Source organism: Sminthopsis crassicaudata, chromosome 2, assembly GCF_048593235.1.
Source record: "Sminthopsis crassicaudata isolate SCR6 chromosome 2, ASM4859323v1, whole genome shotgun sequence".
Lineage (NCBI taxonomy): Eukaryota > Metazoa > Chordata > Mammalia > Dasyuromorphia > Dasyuridae > Sminthopsis > Sminthopsis crassicaudata.
This window is the reverse complement of record NC_133618.1, coordinates 356153147-356174765: the sequence shown is the minus strand read 5'-3', so window position 1 is coordinate 356174765 and position 21619 is coordinate 356153147. Positions and strand designations below refer to the sequence as shown.

General features: G+C 34.7%; 1 protein-coding gene across 1 annotated transcript in view; it reads right to left on the bottom strand.

The window, feature by feature from the left end:
* The window catches only part of TRPC7 (transient receptor potential cation channel subfamily C member 7), a 288781-nt gene that overhangs the window by 100231 nt on the left and 166931 nt on the right, over nt 1–21619 (bottom strand). The window contains exons 4-5 of the mRNA XM_074284798.1: nt 17111–17275; nt 6512–6728 (exon numbers count right to left, since the gene is read on the bottom strand). Coding sequence (XP_074140899.1) covers nt 6512–6728; nt 17111–17275 — 382 coding nt within the window. The remainder of the gene's footprint in view (nt 1–6511; nt 6729–17110; nt 17276–21619) is intronic.

Here is a 21619-nt window from a genome sequence, read left to right as displayed (position 1 = left end):
GGTTCTGGGATTTTCACAAAAGATATATATGCTACCCATGGACATCTCTATCCATTAGCAAACAGTAAGGTGCTGTAATGAGCAACCTCTGACACATACTAGCATTAAGACCCTGTGCAATCACTTAACCTTAAGTGTTCTAGACAGATCATTCTGTATTGCAGAAATGGTGCTATAATACAGGGATAGTAGAGGAAGTTCTTCACTGAGAGTTACTGATGCTAAAAAAATCAAAGGTCCATTCCCTAGCTAGCCTTTTAACTATGGTGCAGGCATTGTGAATACAAACATAAAAGTGTATAGTCCCTGGCCTCAGAGAACTTCCATTTTTTCTAATCTTTCAAATCCAATTTGAAACTTTGCTGCTGAATTTTATGTGATGATGGACAAGTTATTCAACATTTTTTAACCTTTGGTAAAATGGAAATAAAAGAGCTCTGGTATTTGTCCCATAGTCATATTATAAGGTCAAAGTAGATAATGAATATAAACTGTAATGCATTTTTATTAATATCATTTGTTTTTATTTTCAGTCAATGCTATTTTTCAGGGATTATTATCAACATGTAAAAGAGTTTGCTTTTGTTCAAAATCTCCTCATCTGTAGAAGGGTTAATATCAGAATGTTTAACTATTTGCATGATACAATGCTCTAACAAATGTGGGCATTGACAAGCATGGTATAGGTGCAATCATCTTCATTGGATCTTAGATTTTCCCAGAATCATAGAATTTTCAAGTTGGAAGAGATCTTAGAAATTACTTAGTCTTAGCTCTATTTTGTAGCTGGAAAGATGGAGGGAAGAATAACAATCCCAAAGCCACATAGTGAGTTAGTAGGTGTCAGTCTTTTGACTCTGTTCCACGCTCATTCTGCTATAATTTGAATCATACAATAGATCAATTGATGATTAACTGTTTTGATTTATAATTTTCTGTTTCACTCATTCGTCTTGAAAATACATTATAAACCTTAAAGCAAGCAAGTAGCAAAGCATAGACTAGAATTCAAGCTTTCGATTTCCTGGTCCAGTGCTTTTTCTATTAAATCAGGCTGCTTCCTATGTATTGACAGCATCACATTATATTGGAGGTGGTAGGAATCATAGCTTTAGAAACAGGAGGAACCACTGATTGATAAGATCTATTGACCCAGAGGAGTGGAGAGAAGAAGAAAGGAAGAGAGGAGAAGAGAGAAGAGAGAGAAGAGTCATATTTACTTTAGAGTAGAGATTCTTAATTTGGATTCTATGAATATGTTCAATTTTTTATTACCACATTTTAGTATAATAGATTTCATTTATAACACTATGCTTCTATTTTAGGTATTTCATTTTTTTTTCTTAGAAAGAGTCCATATACTTTATCAGTGTGCAAAATGCAATCATAAAACAAAAAAAAATTTAAGAACCCTTCTTTTGGAGATAGAAAACAGCAACAAATTGTGAAGAATATGATCCTTGCTTCTTGAAGAAAAATAATTCTATGAAGTTCAATGTCCAAGCTTCAAAGGAGTAAAGAACACGTGGTTCTGGAGTTATTTCCACAGATTACTATAAGGACACTGAGTCTATAAGTAAGTTGAAAGGGTAACAGTCCTCTTCTCTACTTCCCTTGTCTCTAGGCATGAGACGGACATTCCCAGCTTAATGTTTAAGGCCCTTCATAATATGGTCTCCCTGATGTTACCCAAACTTGTTTTCTTAATGTTTCTAATTTACCTTCTCTATTTTAGCTAGGCTGCCCTACTAATTCAGGTATCACACAGACAAATTTCAGGACCATAATTCCTTCCCACCTTACCTCAGTGGTGGGACATTTTTCTTTGAAGCAACATTATTTTGATCAAATCAATGTCTTAAATTTCTCTAAAGTTTCTCCACTGTACGCTAATAATGATAATAAAAATAAATAACAATAATTGACATTTATATCTTATGCTATTAGTGCTAATGTGGAGGACTGGTAGAATCAATGTGGAAATGATAGAATCAAAGAAGAAACTTGATTTACTAAGTTCTTATAAGAAGTAAATTACATAAATAATATTTATGCTCAGTTCCTCTGACTTTTCATAATACATAGATCAACACCCCACTGGAGGCCTGAGAGGAAGAGGCCACAAGGAGATTTTCTTACCATCCCAGTCTATCCTATATCTGCTTTCAATTAAGAGCTCACTTTCTGCCCAACTTGCCCATATCTTCTTTCTCTTTCTGGGAAGACTTTTTTTCTTCTGGCTGGAGAACTCTATCTCTTCCCTATCCCTATACCCTAGGGAGGACTCTGGCACACTCTCTTCATTTCAGTCTAAGACATCTTCCAAATTTCCCCAGAGTGATTGGAGATGTCCATGCAGTTTCTTGATTCAGAGTAGACATGATTGCTCAATGAAAAAGAAGTCATGAACTATAGTATCTCCAGGAAGGTCCACAAGCCTTATCATTTCTCCTGTTATGAAGCCTAAGAAACATTGGACCTCATGTGTATTATCTTTCCTAATTAAATTATGAACTCCTTGAGAGCAGGGACTGTCTGACTTTTCTATTTGCATCTCCTATGTTTTGGCACCTAGTGAATGCTTAATAAATATTTTTTCATTCACTTATAAGTAGCTTTCTGGTTTAGGAAGCACTTTATATCTGATATCTCATTAGAACCTCATAGAAAGTATAGGAGGCAAGTGCTGCAAGTATTATAATCTTCATTTTACAGATGAGGAAATTGGGCCTGAGACAGGTTAAGTGACTTTCCTATAGCACCAAATTCTAATTTCTGTTTTTTCTTACTCTGAAGCCAACACTTTATCCATTAAGCTTCTTAGAACTATTGCAGGCTTTGAGATCATTTTCAGTTTAGGTGGGGAATTTCCTATTCACATTGATGGGTTTACATTGTAGAAAACCTTTCTTTAGGAATTTGGTTATATTTTCCTCTGGAGGATGTAGGAATACCTATTGATAGTGCTATTGAGAGGATTGTCAAGGGACACTTCCTTAAGGGTGAGGATAGCTTAAATATTATAAATTAGATATAAGTTGATTGAATGACTTGGATTGTTGTAGGAAAGGGAATTCCTTTATGCTAGGTTAATGAAAAGAAGCTTTGTGACAAAATCAATCTCTCCTCTCCCTCTTCCCTCCATTCTTTTTTTGAGAAATCCAGAGCTAGAGAGAGAGCGCATCTGACCAGGCAGAATCATGACCTGACAATTAAACCTGGAGGAGCTTTCTAAGCACAAATATGGAACCCCATTCTCTGCTTAAGACATGGCGGCAGCAGTGGAGTAGTGGAGTTCTTGGATCTGGAATCCCTACACTTTGCATGTCCAGACCTTATCTTCTGGAAGCAGAGGTACAGACAGAGTTGTATAACAATAATATGTGCTTTCCAACAAGCATTCCTAGAGAGGTTGGACTCCCCTCAGGACTGCTTCTTCAGTGACCTCAACTATAAGCTATGATATGTAATGTTCTATGAAAGGATAATAGATCTTAAGCTGGAAGGGAGCTCCAATATCATTAATCCATCACTTTCATTTTACAGGTGAGAAAACTGAGAACCATTGAAGTTAAAAGTTCACACAGGCTGTTTAAAGTGGCAGAGCATGGGTGTGAACCAAGACTGTCTGGTTCCAAAGCTAGCTAGCTTTGTGGGGAGAAGGGGTTCCCAGAAGATCTTCGAGGTTAACTCCACCTGTATTTATCACTACTGTATTTAGCACCTATTTCAGAGTGACTTCCTTGCAACTCTTGAAATTAATCTTCCAATGAGAAAAGGAGGAGTTTCTGGGCAATGCCAACCTTCATGGTGGTAGTGATAGGTGGGGAATGAGGATGCTTTATGTAATCCCTGGTATTGGAAGAGGAACAAGAGACGAGGTTGAATATGAGGAGTAGGACTTGGCTATCATTTGTTAGTATAAGTTATTTGGACAGGGTAGTGTAAAAAGACAGGAGGCAGGTATACATATATGGGGTAAAACATCTGAGATATCAGAAATTTTCCCTTCTTAAGCAACTCCAAATTTATTTTCCTTTCAAGGATAATTTAAATCAAAAAGTGCTGCTAGGGGTCTGAGGTATAAAATCCTTGGGGATAGTTGGGAGTTGGTATTCACTAGAGAGGGGACTATTAAAAAGCTACTTTAATATGTATGTAGATAAATAGATAATACATACATGCAATCCCTTCCTTCCTTCCTTCCTTCCTTCCTTCCTTCCTTCCTTCCTTCCTTCCTTCCTTCCTTCCTTCCTTCCTTCCTTCCTTCCTTCTTTCCTTCCTTACTTCCTTTTTTCCTTTCTTTCATCTATCTGTGGAGTGAAATCAGTGTCATCCTGTATCCAATATCAATACTTTGTTAAGCTTACATAGATCTTGGAAATATTTGTGGTGAACTAGATGTGAACTACATTTGAAATAAAGGTCCAGAAGAAATTCTGAATGTGAACAACACAAACCAAAAGGACATTGTAGGGGTAGGGGAGGGCTGATCTGTATAAGTATAGAGAGCTATGCCCACTCAGACACAGGTGATATCTGTTAACTTCTAAGGATTGTGGATTTTTAATAACTTCTGTAATTGTGATAAGCCAGGGTAGTACTGTCTTTGTCATTCTTCCACCAGACATTGCTAAGGACATCAGGACACTAGAGATGGATATCTGGTGTTTTCAGAGGCAGGATACGAATACAAGTCTTTCTTATTCCAAGCCCAGGACTGTTATGGGCCAGAACTTGAAACAAGGTGCTAAGTCACTGGAATTGGTAGAGACAATGATTATGTACTTAGTACTTATTAGAGTTCACATCTTTAAGAGAGCATATATAAGGAGGAGCTCCCACAAGCCCACAGAAGCCCATAAGCTCACTCTCTTGGAGGCGGAGTCAGATTTATTCCATATTCCATCTTTGTGCTGGATGGAGGCTTTGGAATCGGAGGGAGCTGGAGACTGAAGCTGGCAGAGCAAAGGACTAGCAGCAGGAGTTCTTGGAACCAAGGAGAGAAATAGCCCTCTAAGAAAGCTAACCGGGCCCCAGGAAAAGAGACAAGAATTTGAAGGAAACAATAAAGGATTTGGACTTTAACTCCTGGCTGCATCTGAGGTGATTATTACACTGAACTGAAACTAAGGCTGCTCCCAGAAATCTGCTCCCAGAGAACATTATATTTTAGAGAAGAACATTACACAGGACTCCATTCATTTTGTCATATTGCCTGTCTTTTTCTTTAAGCCTTATATTTCACTATTCCATCACCCAGAGTCTCCCCCTTGAGCCAGATCAGAATATTCTTCCTTTCCTATAATTGACCATGTACATGTATATTACAGTGGAATAAGCACTATACTTGTAGTCAAGAAGACATACACTGAATACCAATGATTAATTTAAACTTCTCTGGGCCTCAATTTCCTTATATGTAAAATGGGGTAATTGAAATAAATGGCTCCTAATGTGCCTACTAGCTCTAAAATTTATGATCATTCCTGTTTCAGGGCCTTTGTAAGAAAGGCACTTTAAAGATGCTTGAATCCAACTCCATTTCACAGATGAGGAGATAAATATAGATAATATAATTAATTTGCTGAGGGTTGTACAACTAGTAAATATCTAAAGCCTGATTTAAACCCAAGTCTTCCTGATCCCAAATCCAGTGTCCTAAATAGAGCAGAGGTGGTAAACACATAGTCAACAACATGCCCTACTGTGCCATTAAAATGTAATTGGGAAATATTTAATAAGATAAATGAAAATACAATAAAACACAGATAACATCATATTTAAAAACTAAGTTAATGTGTGGCCCACAGAGATTATTATATGTAGATTAATAGCTCAAATTTTTATTTGCGTTTGAAACACCTGTAGTAGAGGATGTTGTTTCTCCAAATGATTCTCATCCTGGCTGAAGTAACTTCTTAACTCTTTAAACCTATTCAAATGCTACCATTTGTCAAGCCTCAATTCCACTTCCACTTCCCCAGATACTCCATCACTCTATGAAACATCTTTCAGGAGCACTCTTGGACCACTTGTTTTGACATTAATCATCTTTGACATTAATCATATATTATGGTTTTGTTAATTGGTCCCATGGATATCTTCTTGCCACAATCAGTTTCTGTCATGTAGTGTATAATTTAACACATTTTTATGTATTATTTACACGTAGTATATAATTGTATACTGCATTATTCTGTCTAGTAATGACTTCAAATATGCTATCTTTATCTTCCCAAAGAAATTGTAAGTTACTTGAAGGCAGGGACTTGACATTAATAAATTCTTATCTTGTTTATTTCTCTATTAATACATCTCTATTAATAATCTGGAGATTGGGAAACATATATATATATATATGTATATATATATGTCATATTGTAATTGTCTTCCATTAAAGGAAACTGCCTTCCTATCTTTTCCTTTAGTGTAGGTGAAGAACACTCCCTGGCAAAGTAGAATGCCCAAATGTAGAGGATAACAATAGAAGATGGATTTTCTTTCTTACCTAAAACCCACTTCATGATAAGCATTTCTGTCCATGAGAATTGGGTGGTTTTTACTCTAAAGATCTGCTTTGGATAATCCGTGATGGTCTCATTAGGGAGGTTTTTAACACCTTCAAACCGGTCTGATGCATTCAGAACTAACAGTCCCAGGAAGATTGTGAAAGAGACTGCATGAGCCACAAACTTCATGAAAGGGCTCCTCAGGGTCCGTCCTAACTGGAAATAAAATATGAACAAGACAGATGATTAACTTGGAGGTGCCCTTTCCCTCTGGCACACTTTTCTTCACAAAAAGCTCAATCAGAGAATAATCCAGTTTGGACAATATATTAAAAGCTACAGACTGAAAATATATCCCATGACATCTTACCATGCCCATTTCCAGGTAATAGGATGATATATTTTTGACAGGCCTGATGCTTTTCTATTTCAGAAGGATTTACGGAATCATTGAGGAAAGGGGTTTTAAATAAAGTTTCAAATCGCCCCTATGTGATAGTTAATAACAGCACTGCTTCATTCAATTCCATGGACCTAAATTTCCCTACTTCTCTAATTCTTGATAGAATAGACAAAACTGTAACTAGAACTTCTGAAACCTAGAATAGAGACTGGGGTTTGAGGAGACAAATTGGTTAGAATTCTTCAATTTTGAGATCCAAGATCTCATTTGGGAGCAAAGTCTGTTCGCAGAAGTAAGGAGGGTATGAGAGGTAGAGAGCACAAATTACCTTGAAGCTGCTGTTGGGAGTGGAGCAGGTCAGAGTCTGATCAACAGACTTGGAGTCCACAGTTTGGGAATAGAGAAAATATTCCATACAGTAAATTTCTAATGGTTCCATTTATTATTACTAAATAAGTTCAAAGCCTAATTATTTCTACCTGTTGATGGAGTTAAAATATTGCTAACAACTTCTAAATTTTGGTATTTGAAAGTAAATTCCTGGTTGCACTATTGCAACTGCTTACTAGTTGTACCTATTAAATTTTATCATTTCTTACTAGCTAAAATAATGTAAAGTAGCCTATTTTATATTTGAGGGATAATTTGATAATTTAAAAAATCTTTTGGATTTTGAAGACTTTATAAGGTCTTTTTGTATTATTCTTATTCTGAAATAATCTAAAAGATTCCAGATTCTTCCTATATAGAAATCAGGGAGTTTGGATGAGAAATGACCTTCCTAATTAGGTAATTTTTAACATTGTGGTAAAAGACTAACTTTCTCTTTAGATCTCAGTTTATCTATCTATAAAAGGAGGACAGATGAAGTAATTCTCAAATGTCCTTGGAATTTTGATAGTCTACAAATATACTTTTTAAGATGGAGCAGGGTAGTACTTTGCTAGGACAAGCTAGGTGGTGCTATAGTGACATCTCTGTCTTTCTCTGTTTCTGTCTATCTGTCTCTCTGTCAACACCTCTGTCTGTCTCCGTCTCCATCTCTCTCCCTCTCCCTCTCCCTCTCCCTCTCCCTCTCCCTCTCCCTCTCCCTCTCCCTCTCCCTCTCCCTCTCCCTCTCCCTCTCCCTCTCCCTCTCCCTCTTCTTCCCTTCCTCCCTCCCTCTCTTTCTCTTTCTCTCTCTCTCTCTCTCTCTCTCTCTCTCTCTCTCTCTCTCTCTCTCTCTCTCTCTCTCTCTTCATCCAGTAGAAATGTTTCTTAAGGAAAGAATTATTTAACTTTTCATTTTGTATGCTCAGCCCTTAGGAAAATGCCTGACACATGTTAGATATCCAATAAATGGTTATTTATTGATTGGGTTATTCAGATATACAGTACCATGACAATATATGCCATGGGTGATAGATTATTGGTTCAGAAATGGATCAATAATAGGTGTTTCTTTGGGTTAAAATTGCTTCAATTAAGAATATGTTTAATATAACATTTATACAGCTAATGGATTGATAAATGCTATTTTAAAATGCTTCAATGTAGTAATTATTTACTGTAATTATTAGTATAACATGATTGATTATAATTAGAAAGCTGTGGTATTAATTCAAGGAAGTACCAAAGCTAGAGAAAAATGTGCTTCTTTTCATCTTTCAATTTGACCTGCATTTTGGGTCTTGTCTACAGAAGATCTAGAATAACTCTCTATAAAACATGAAGAGTAGGGGTGATTCTGGGAAAAATTCAGTTAACTTCTCCTGCCTTGTGGTTTGAGGCCAGGATCATTTCTGAAATTTTAGCTGAAGAGGTTAATATTTACCAATTTATTATTAAAGAACAACCATTTAGTTGTTTTTGTTCAGCCATTTCAATCATGTCCAATTCTTGACCCCATTTAGTTTTTTTTTCTTGTTTGTTTGGTTTTTTTGGTTGTTGTTGTTGCAGAAATACTTCTAAGTTACTATTTCTTTCTCCAGGGTTAAATAACTTGTGCAGGGTCACACAGCTAGTAATTGTTTGAGGTCATATTTAAATTCATGAACATAAGTTTTCCTGAGTCTAGGATCAGCACTCTGTCCATTGAGCTGCCTAGAAATCCCATCATTTACATGAAGCACTTAGAAAAGTGAAAAGGTTTCTGTGATTTATTCAACTCTCAATTTGATATTTCACTAAAATGAAGAATTAAGAGTATTTTATACAGCAAATGTTGACAATATTTATACAAGATAACTTATTATTTATTGCCTATTGAACATTGTATCAAGCACTAGGAAAAATGAAATATTTGCACATTTGCATAGAAATGGTTTGAGTACAAAAATTATCTTGAGAATCATGATGAAAATTATTGGAAAAGCACCAACTCTAGAGGTAAATTTCATTTGTGATATTTAATTTAGACTTTAGACAAGTCACTTACACTGCACCCAGATTTCTTCATAAAGAAAAGAAGGTTGAATTTAATGATCCTTGAGGTGTCTTCCAGCTCTAAATAATATCATTCTATGCTCCCAATGGGATCTCACTCTTTCTTGAGGCAATCCATTTTAGTCTACTGTTGGACATTAATCATTTAGAAGTTCTTCATAATGGGGACAGGGTGGGGGAATGGAATATGGAGTACTGGATAGAACAATAGATTTAAAATCAGATCCAAGTTTGGATACTGGGTCATATGCCCTTAGTTGTCCAATCCTCAGCTTTTTCATCTTTGAAAGGGCAATAATAATATCTCCATTGTTTACTTACAAGTATTGTTATAAAGTCATGGTCTGTCTTAAAAACTCTATTATAACAAAAGTAATTTTTAATTCATTGATTGATTGGGTTATTCAGATATACAGTACCATTATCTTTCCTTATCTATAAAACAATGCAGTTGGTCTTGACAACCACTAAGTTTTCTTACAGACTTCATATTTAAGAATATCTCCTTAGATATCTTTGAACAAATAACTTTATTCCTCCTAAAGCATTATTTTCTGTTTCTCATAGGCACATATATTCTATATCCTTTTAAAAATTAAACTAAAATGATGAACATGAAGGTATTGCTTAAATTCTAGTATTAGAGGACATTTTCCATGTGATCTATGATAAATCAGCCTTCCTGTATGTAGCTCACACTTCTGATGTCTGACATAATCCTATCTATTCACATATATGTATTTTTATATAATCAATTTATAAATATATATGCATATCCTATATATGGACTGCATCTTCAATTTCATTGGTAGAGGAGACTCTCAGGTAAGAAAATTCCTTCTAAAAGCAGGTTGCAATTTCTCTGTAACTTCTAGTCTTAAAGAGTTGCCTTGGGAATTTAGAGGTTAAGTGTCAGTGTCAGAAGCATAATCTCTCCACTAATGTCTCTTCAATACTTTGAACCAGAAATTGGCATGCTGCCACTTTTGAGATGTTAAATGTACTTTGCTCAGCAACCTTCGAGGTTAACTTCACCTGTATTTATCACTAAATCAAAAACATTGCTGATATAATCTCCTAGTCCTTAGATCACTCCTTCCTTTTCCAAGGATTTTAGGAATTAGCTTGTGGTTTTCCTTTTCACCTCATATCTTGCTCTCATACTTAGGGTATATAATATATACCCTGATCACACTTCAATTTCCCTATCTTCCATATTCATCAGGCTTTTATACTTCCAGAAAATATATCTTCAGTCCAACTTGGGTTTGTCATACCTTTGATTTCAATACCACCAAATAACCAAGGTACTTCATTTTATAATTTTGAATTTTGAAATTTTTTTCCTTAATCATAATTCAACCTTCCATATTTCTGTGCCTCATTCTTTATCCTTAATGCAGTCTCTAGCCACTTTTTTTCTTTCTAGTCTGCCTATCCATCCTCCTTGCTCAGGACTTGCTTTCTTCCTTTAAAGCTCTTGAACCTAGACTTGAGTTATTCAGTTATATTCTGTCTTCTACCTTTAACTCTTTTGCCCTTATCCTTCTTGAACTCATGCTGATTCTTCATCTTGGATCTACCTTCTCTACTCATAAATTCCACTACTAGAGTAAGTTGTACAAGAATCCATGCTCTCTGATTTCAAATAAACCCTTACTAATTACACAGAAAACCTTTTATTCTTCCTTGAATATTTCTCCATTTGAGCCCCCAGTAGCTTTTCCAAGATTTTCCTTTCTTTTCAAGTTTCTAACATCAACCACAATCCCCGCTTCTAGCAGAAAAATTTGTTCTTGGACTGGTTAGGTGACACAATGGACAGAACATTGGCCCTTGAATCAGGAGAATCAAATCTTATCACAGATACTTGATACTTACTAGTTGTGTGATCCGAGGCAAGTTGTTTAGCCCCAATTGCCTTGCCAAAAAAAACCCAAGAAAAAAAAAATGGCAAACAAACAAAAATCTACTTTAGTTCCTATTTTATTGAAAAAGTTGAAACAATCTACTATGAGTTCTCTTGTTTACCCTTCATCATACCTCAAAATCTCTCCTCTTTTACTCTGGTCTTTGAGGAAAGGGTGGCTAATGCCAGCCTCTCTGTTTGTCTTTGCTTCCATTCCTTTTTGTTTCCTCTGGGAGCTTTTTTTCCTTCTCTTAGTTTTAATCTCTCCCTCCCTGCCAATTCTATTCCTGCTACCTGTAAATGCTTTCATTATCTAAATTTTGACATTTAATCTCTGACCTTTATAAATTCATGTAGGCTGTCTTCCAGGCCTGAGGGACACTCACTCTCTCCTTTGTCTCTCAAAGGTTTTGTTTTCCTTGAAGACACAGTTTAGGTACTAATCTCTGATTACCCCAGCTGCTAGTGCTTTCTTCTCCAAATGCTTTTACTCTCTCCCTCCTTCCATGCCACTTAATATTTAAGTTCTACCATGGTGTCTCATTAGGGCAAAGAGATGATCCTGCCTTCTTAAAGTCTCTGTTACTGATTCATATACTATGGTAGGTTCTTCTAATTGAATATGTAGTGATGGATGCTATGTTTTGAGTATGAAGACTAGATGACTTAATTTCAGAGGTTTTATAACCTATCACCATATTGCCTTAAGGGTAATAAATATTTTAGGCATGGCAACTTATAAAAACTGCCTTAGAGTCATAGAAATATTACATTCCATGCTGGCAGTAGGAGTATCCATATGGACAGAATTATAAATCCTTGAAGTTTTGACATATTTAAGGTTTGAAAAGCACTTTCCTCATAACAACTCTCTGAGGTAGGTCATGAAAAGTTTATCATCCCCAGATTACAGATAAGAAAACTAAGAATTACAGAAGTTAAGGTCATAAAGCATATAATAAATCTGGGAGGTAGGATTCAAACTCAGGTATTCTGACTTCAAATTCAGTGTTCTTTGACTTAACCATATTGTACCATGCATAATAATGGCAGTAATTTATTCAAATTTTAAGGTTCATAAAATACTTTATATAATTAATTCATTCAATTCTCACAATAGACCTGAAGGATCTATTGATCCTTCTACTTATTGAATGGTAAGTGTTATGATCCCACTGAGGCAGCTGAAGATCAGAGATGTTTAAATGACTTCCTTAGAGTTGGAGAACTTTGTATCTAAAGCAGAAGTCAAGTACCTTTTCAGCTCCAAGTCCAGCATATCATGCTGCATATGTGTGACCCTCTCTTTTAAATCGTTTCAGTTCTTGAACAGCCAAATATCCCTTCAAAGAGATCACAATGCCTTCTCCACTGGTGGTTTCTTATTTGTTAGTTTTGGTGGATAGAGGCAATACTTTGATATTTTTTCAAGTCATTTAATTGGTGCTGTGATAAACTAGAAATCTACTGCAAAAGCAACAGATGAACCTCTGATGTTGTTTACTGATCTAATGAGTCTTGCGATTAGTTTATAAATATAATTGAATATATTTATGGAGAAGAAATAGAGATTGCAAACTCTGATTTCATTATTATAGAGAATTTCCAGGTGAGAAAATCTCTCTATTAATGCAGTTTGCAACTTTTGCAATTTCCAGTTTCAAAGAATACTTCAAGGTTACATGCCTTGTCCAGGATCACACCACAAGAATATATCAGAAAAGGGACTTCAGTCCGGGTCAAAGTAGCTTTAAGACACCTCTACCTCCTATTCTACAATGCCTCTCATCTATGGAGAGACTATAGAAATACATACGATATATGAATATAAATCATATATGCATATTTATCTTGTTTGAACAAAATCTCTTATTTACATTTTCTATATGGTAGTGAAGCTCCAGCAACAATAATGTGTCCCCGAAGTACAAGATGAGCTTTACAGTCCCTACAGTTTTGACTTCCTAAAGTTATTTGCCCTCATTTATTGATATTCCTTAAAAGCTTAATAGTAGTCACTTGTTGGAACCTGCTCAATTTCGTTTCTGATGACAAGTGGGATTTGGACATGATGGGAAGGATAGGGAATCCCTGTCCATAGAGGCTTTTACTTCTTGTTTGTACAGCAAATCAAAACCACTTTGAAGGAGCTGTTCTTGTTTGTTTTATATAATAACTTAATAGTTTGTTTTAAATAATATCTTGCTACAAACAAGAACAGCTCCTTCAAAGAGCTCCAAGATCAAAATGCTTCCTTTACTGGTATATATTTCTATATTTTGATATTTCTTCAAATGAGACTAGTTAAATAGCTACCACCTTTGAATGACTATTCACTTCAAAACTAGAAAACAAGCTTCTGATGCTATTTCTAGTCTTTTATAAGGCAGTTCTGTGAATAATTTTTAAGGATGATTAAACAATAAAAGTTATGACAAAAAGAAAACATCTATTATAGGAGGACTTGTTTGGATAGTTTTCTTCCCCTCCTTCAGCCTAAATTTTTTCATTTGTAAAAGAAGGAGGTTGGACCAGATGATCTCTCTTATCCCTTTCAGCTCTAAATCTATGTTTGGTCCTATGAGAATGATAATCAATATTGCAAATTTGAATTTGATATTAAGTAATATAAAGCACCACAATAACATACAATTTAAAATTTATTTTTTTAAATGAAAAAATTATCAAATGTACCTGTGTGTGTCATGCTAAAATCTAGTTAGCCATAGCATCATCCTCATCTATTTCTTTAATAATCCTGTCATAAAAGATAATTAGAAGTTTTTTTTTGAAAAGACTAATATTTAGTGAAACCATATTGGCTTTTTATAATAACTGTTTCCTTTCTATATATCTACCAAATATCTCTAAGTACAATCTCAAGAATTTTCCTAACAATCAGAGACAAAATCATCACCAAATTTGTTGACTCTGTTCTCTTCCATTTTTTGAAAATGGGGCACTACATGCCTGTTTCCAAACTTTTGATAAAATTTTGATATCTTTTCTATTTCCATGATCTTTTAAATAGAACTGACATTTCTTTCAGAACCTGAAGATATAACTTTTCTAAGTCAGGTGACTTGGAATCTTCAAGGGCAAGTAGACAGCTCAGTATTCTCTCAATATTTCCTTATTTATCAAGGATATTTGGTCATTTTTTGTCCTGCTATGTCATTCTCATTTGGGAGAAAAGACAAGGGAAGAAAACAAAACAAAAAAAACAACCCTCAAAACAAAACAAGAATGGTAAATTAAAACTATCTTTCCTCTGTTGTCAGCATCACATTCACTCCAAGCAAAAGTTCTATTCCTTTTTTTTTATCCTTCTACTTCTTTCAATATGATTTTAGAAACTTCTTCTGTTCTTACCTTCCCTTGCAAACTTCAGATTATTTTTATCTTTATCATTCCTGACACTTTTTATAGGACTGTCATATTTTTATATTCATCATTTGCTCTCTGGTTTTGCTTCCATTTTTAAAAATCTCAGTTGGCTGATGGCTTTCCTGTAAATCTATATTAGACCCTTAAGAGAAATCCCACTAGAATCTTCTCTTTGTGTCTTTAGATTGCCATTCTTGATCTGTCATCCCTCCCAGGTTGACTTCTTCCCCTGAAGATTTTTAGTCCATAGAATCCTATCTATGCATTCTCTCCATGCCTTGAATTCTGCTTTCCAAAATCTATAGTGTACTACATGATGCCTTCCCCCCATCTATTTCTCTATAACAAACTCTGTAATGAAGTAGAAATACTCCATTAAAGTTCCCATTATTTCCACAGCAATCAGTCCTTCTATTAGTGTGAATCAAATTCTGAGTGGAATTCCCTTTTGTAGATAACTTAACTCATTAAAGGATGAAATTATCACTAAGACAAGTCAAGAAGCTAGTCTAATAAATATCATGAAATCTGAGAATAAGAAGTTTCCAATCATTACTATATTGTGCCTCTGTGATATATTTGATATCTATTTTCCAAATTCCTCATTTCTTTCTTCCTTTTGACAAGGTGATCTGAAGCATATTTCAAAACCAAAATCAGTTCTGATTTTCCTTCCTCTTAAGTTTACCAAAAACACTCATTCATGATTTACTGCTCTGGTTCTGGACTCACATTATTATATCTTCTTAATATACAAAGTTACTTCTCTTCTCACTTCCCACTTTTACTATCCTTATTCTTCTATACTCTGGTCCAGGATTTTGATATACCAAGTTTAAACTGAGAACACAAAACTACACATAGAAAGTGTAGAAATAAAGGATATGTGGTTTTATTGACCTGATTGTAAGGATCTTTAATGCTCCGTTTTTAGACTTCCTAGAAGTTTTAGAATTTTAGATTTCATTTATAAATTTTTTTGGGGAAATTGATAGGTAATTTGGGAATCTCTACATATGTACAAGGTATCTTACATGTTTCTCCTTTTTAAAGTAAATATTTTATTTATTCTTTTTGTTATTGTTCATTTGTTTTCAGTTGAGTCTTTGTGACCCCACTGAGGTTTTCTTAGCAAACATATGAGAGTGATTTGCCATTTCCTTTTCCAGCTCATTTTACAGATGAGGAAACTGAAGCAAACAGGATTAAATGATTTATAGCTAGTCTGAGGACAGATTTCAACTCAATAGTTGTCAGTCTGCCTGATTCCAGCTCTGGAGTTCTATCCATTGTGCCATCTAGCTGCCCCTATTTATACTTGTTCCCTTCTTTAAAAAATACAGCAAAGCAAAAGAAATTAACTGATTGACCATGTCTGACAATGTATCTTATTTTGTATTCATACTCAACTGCTCTTCTGCTCAGCTGGGGAGGTAGATAGTATCCTCTACAGACACATCCACCTTCCAAAAACATAGTACTGGAATTGGAACCAGGAAGCCTGAGTTCTGCTACCATACTTATCATTACCTAACTACTATATAACTTTCAGTCAGTCACTTCATTTTTCCTGGGAGGTACATTTTTCATTTGTGGAATAAAAAAAATGAACTAGATGATCACTTTCCACACTAGAATTCTAGGGTTCTTAGTCTCTATCTAAAGGATACATAGTTATGTATGTGGGGTCTGCATCCAAGGTATCTATTGTACTTCTAGAGAGTTATATTACTATGTTTTTGGAAGGTGGATAATAAAAATGGGATAGGAAAGCAGTACAGTACAGGAAATTCCTTCTTCCAATGCTCAGGGATAACTGTTTTGTAACTTACAATCTCAGAGAATTATCTGAAGGCACTGAAAAGTTAAGCGACTTGTTCAGGGTCACACAGCTGGTGTAGTTATAGGAAGGATTTCAACTCAGACTTTCTGTACTCTGATGCCAGTTCACTATCCACTGTGCCAAACACTCTCATGAAATGCCCTTACTCCCAAATGACTATCATTCTACATATCCAGGAAAACCTTTATACCAAAGAGGTCACTTTTATAAAGGGGTGAAAAAAGTTATATCTTTCCTTTTGCAGCCATATAGAAATATCAAAATGGCAAGAACAGAAAAGAAACTTGAGTTGTTAGGGAAAAAAAGAGTGTATTGTTTCTCTTTCCTGTTATCTGTCACTCTGCAAATTATATCTCACTTATTTCTTACTTCTCTCATTGACTTTTTTCATCCTGAATTCTTTTTTAATATCAGAAATAAAATGTAATGAATATCAGAATTTCCCCTTCTGGGTCATTTCTACTTGGTAGAGGAAAACATAAGGATTTATCTTAAGCATGACTGTAGATAGGGCTCTGAGGAACAGGAACAGGTGGCAAAAATATGAAATGGTTCATATTAAGAAAAGAGAAAAAAAAAAAACAAACAAACATCCTTATATAAATCCCAAGCTTCTTCAGTAGTGCCTGTACCTTGCTGTAGGGGGCGATCCAATAGGCTATGGCAAGAAATGGAAGACCAATGGAGATCCCAAAGACAGCCAGGGACTTCACTGCTATGGACTGCTGCCGTAAGCCTGAGAGATTTTCATACCACATGGTAAGCAGCTGCTGTTGGCAATTAGGGTGAGCAACAAACTGTGGGGGAAAACAACAACAAAACAAGAGAGCACAAACAGAAAACTGCAATTGGTAGCTACCAAATAGCTCAAAATTCACACATTTTTTGACATCTGGGTAATGTTCACCAAATGATATGCAAGTAGAGATTAGGTTTGTTATAAGAAGGACTTCTGAACTAGGTGGTAAATTGGATTAAGGATCTTCCAACAATTTTCATGTAATTGTGAGATCCTGTAACTCTGAGTCTTGGCCAAAAAAACTCTTACTTAGTTTTTTGGGGCTTCTACTTTCTCATGTGCAAAATGAGGGGGCTGAATTATGTGATTTCGGAAGTCTCTTCCAGCTCTAATTTTATGGCTTTATAGTTTAGATCGATTCCTTAATTCATCAGATTTAATTCATCACATTTCAGCTAAAGTGATTTGCCAACTGTAAGTGATGAATCCAGCTTTTAAACCAAGTATATTAATTCCAAATCTAGCAATACTCTTTCCCCCATACTGAACTAGTTTTAAAAATTCAAAATTCTTTAAAGGCTCTAATTCTAACAACTAAAAATGCTCTAAAGCAATAGTCTGCAAATCCAAAGTAGGGACATTAAAAAAAGACTTCTGGAAGAGATAGCATAAAATTTGATCTTGAAATCTAGGTTGGAATTCCATAAGTCAGGAAGGATGCATTCTATGAGCACTACATGAAAAGGAGAGTGAGTGATCGAGTATGACTGAATCTCAGAGGCCCTGAAGTGAAGGAAGCAGAGCAAGATCGATTTGCCATAAGAATAAGGACAGAGGCTTTTATATCAATCATTATTTTGTTTCTCTGTTTTAAAGTACTTCTTCATAACTACTCTGTTATATTTACTAGTAATTATTATTATCATACTCTCTACTTTAGAGTGGTTATGAGCTCTACTTCTCTATAAAACAGACACAACAAAATAATAACAATTGCTATTATTATCTTACTCTCTACCTCAATTATTATTATTATTATTATTATTATTATTATTGTTATTATTATTATGAGACATTAGGGGATAAGTGACTTGACCCTCTAGTAAGGCCAAATATCTGAGGTCGGATTTGAACTCAGGTTTGTCTGACTCCAGGGCCAGTGTTCTATTTACTGTGTCATCTATCTGCCCCTGAGAGTAATTATTATTAACTAATTTTATAAATGAAGGAACTGAGGGAAGTAATTTGTCCCAGATTGCAAAGTGAGATTTAGTTAAGCCAAAATTCAAATTCTCCTGCTTATTCTCTTTCTACTCCAGAATACTGTCTCCAAGGGAAGTCAATGTTTTTGTTTGAGCAACATTTATTTGGGAAAATTAAGCTTTTTAAAAAAATAAAATACTTTCTGAAACTCATTAGTTCACCTGGTGTTTGCCAGTTAGTTGTGCATTCTGTTCCGAATGGACTGACTTTTTAAAAGGCCACTCCTGAATACAATGTATCTGCTTTTAATATGTTTGCCTATTGGATGTTAATGAGACATTCAGTGACCCCCCCAAAATGCTAAATATTCTTTTTCCTTGTTAAAAAATAATAGCTCTACACCCAGTGAAGGAACACGGGAAAATGAGTGTGGACCACAACATAGCATTTCCATTCTTTCTCTTATTGTTTGCTTGCATTTTTGTTTTTCTTCTCAGATTATTTTTACCTTATTGTAAATCTGATTTTTCCTATGCAGCAAGATAACTGTATAAATATGTATACATATATTGTATTTGACATAATTTAACATGTATGGGACTACCTGCCACCAAGGAGAGGGGGTGGAGGGAAGGAGGGGAAAAGTTGGAATGGAAGTTTTTGCAAGGGTCAGTGTTAAAAAATTACCCATGCATATGTTTTGTTAATAAACAGCTATAATAAAAAAATAATAGCTCGTTATCCCCCTCTTCCCCCAATTAGGGAAGAGAATATTGGAGACTTATTTGATTTTTGTATTGATTAAAATTTGACAATAGTATGAAGTGCACACCAGAATGCTTGTTACTATCTGGGTGATCTCTGAAGTCATATCTCCTTGAACTAATTCCTCATTGGTAAAATCAGGGGTCCCCATCTAGAAAGGAACATTATAGACTATTTTAGTCTAGTCTCTTCAGAGAAGAGAAGCTAAATGAGCCCATACTTACATAACTAGTGAATTCAAACCTGAGTCCTGTCAGGAAATTAGACTCCTAGAAGGTAATAATGTCTAATATTCCTTCTAGCTGTAATTCCTGTGATCTCAAAGACTGACCAGATCTTGAAGGCATTTTATGTCAATAAAGTACAATAATCATACACCAGATGAAATGAGAATTAAAAAGAGATGGTTATAAGATTGGTAGCAAAAACTACTTGTAGTTTAGTTAATAATAATTTGATAGTATTTGACTTCTAATCAATAACATTTATGAGAACTTGGTGGGTAAACTGAACACTACTAGATACTGTGGATAGATAATAATGTAAAAATAACAAAACTACTCACATTGCTATATTGCTGTGTGATTTAAATATTAGTCTCTCAATAACTCTATGGGGATGGATAGGAAATGCAAATATTTCATAGATGAGGAAACTGGGACTCAGAAAATTTAGGTCTCTTTAAGTAGACCCTATTTTCATATTGTTCTCTTGTTCACACATGTTTAGGCAATATTCTTTTTTTATTTAGATTTTTTTCCCACAGTATATATGCATGAGTAATTTTTTTTATAATATTATCCCTTGTATTCATTTTTCCAAATTATCCCCCCCACTCCTCCCCCCCCCCCCCCCCGCATGATGGGCAATCCCATACATTCTACATGTGTTACAATATAACCTAGATACAATATATGTGTGTAAATACCATTTTCTTGTTGCACATTAAGTATTAGATTCCGAAGGTATAAGTAACCTGGGTAGATAGACAGTAGTTAGGCAATATTCTTTAAAGATTTCTTTAGAAGTTATATGTAGATTCTTTTTTGTCAGTTTTCAGGTAATCCTATGATTCTCAAATTATCTCTTAACTCTTAAAAGACAGGTTAGTTTTGTGACTAGAATGCTAAAATCACAGCAATTCAATCTGAGTACCAATTCTGCTTTAGATACTTGCTAAACTGTCCAAGTCTGGGAAAGTCATTTATACTTTTCAGAGCTTCATGTTAGGAAAGGCATAGACAAGCTGGAGTATATTCAGAAGAAAAAGAAAACCAAGATGTTAAAAGAAAATGTAGAACATTATATAAGGATCAGTGAAAGAGCTAGATAAACCTTGGAAAAAGGATTATATTTATGTTACTTTGTGAGGAAAATTATTTACCAACTGAAAACTATATAAATATGAATTATCATGATTGTATTTTCTATGTGGTTTCTAGCACTTATGGCTTTATAATGAACATTCAATCAAATAAAAATACTGGTCTTTCTCATAAAAACTATTATCTAGTTATATACTCTTTTTTTCATTCTGTATTTGTAAAGTTGAATTTTTTTGGGAACCTCAGCATAAAACTCTTCATGTTTCCCTGTTACTTTTCATCTTATTCAATTCAGTATAGTTTTCTGGCTGGTCAAGATATTTTGTAATATGTGTTAGTTATCTTTCCAAGAAATGTATTACCTTTAAATTTGAGAAGATGCCTTCATTCGAATCACTGATAAAAATATTGCACAGCCCAGGATTAAAGGGATATTTACTAGGGCCAACATTGTTTCATCTTGGTTTGGTCATTTAGTCAGTTTCAAATCTATCTAACTATACATTAAATTAGGCAAAAATCTGCATCTTATCTGCAAGGATAATGCCAGAAATTTTACCCAATGATTTTCTTAAATATCAGTACTCTGTATTTTTCGTGTTGCCCTAATCTATCATTATTGCAAGCAAAATGAAATGAGGGTAGTTTGGCACGGTTTTAAATGAAACCATGCTGATTTTTAGTGATCACAGCTTCTCTGGCTAAGTGCTCACAAGCAATTCCATTAATAAATATGTTCTAGATTTTTGTTAGGAAGAGAGATCAAACTAATTGGTATTGTCTTAGTTTGCATAATCCATTTTCTTCAGTTAAAAAAAAGCAGAATATTTGCCCTTCTTCAGTACTGCAGAACTTCTATTCTCTGATAGTTTTTCTAATATCACTGACAAGAGTTCAGCAGTCACAGCTGGGAATAGGTACTTTAAGTTGGGCTTATTACAGGATTTAAGCTTATAGAGGATACTTTCAGTTCCTTGATTGTCTTCTTGCTTACCTTTTTTTACTGAAAGGAGGAAAAGCTGTTTTTTTCATTAATTCTCTGGAATTGAGGCAATTCATTGTTTACAAGTAATACAAAATTCTGGGTGGATTTTCTTTTTACATGAGAT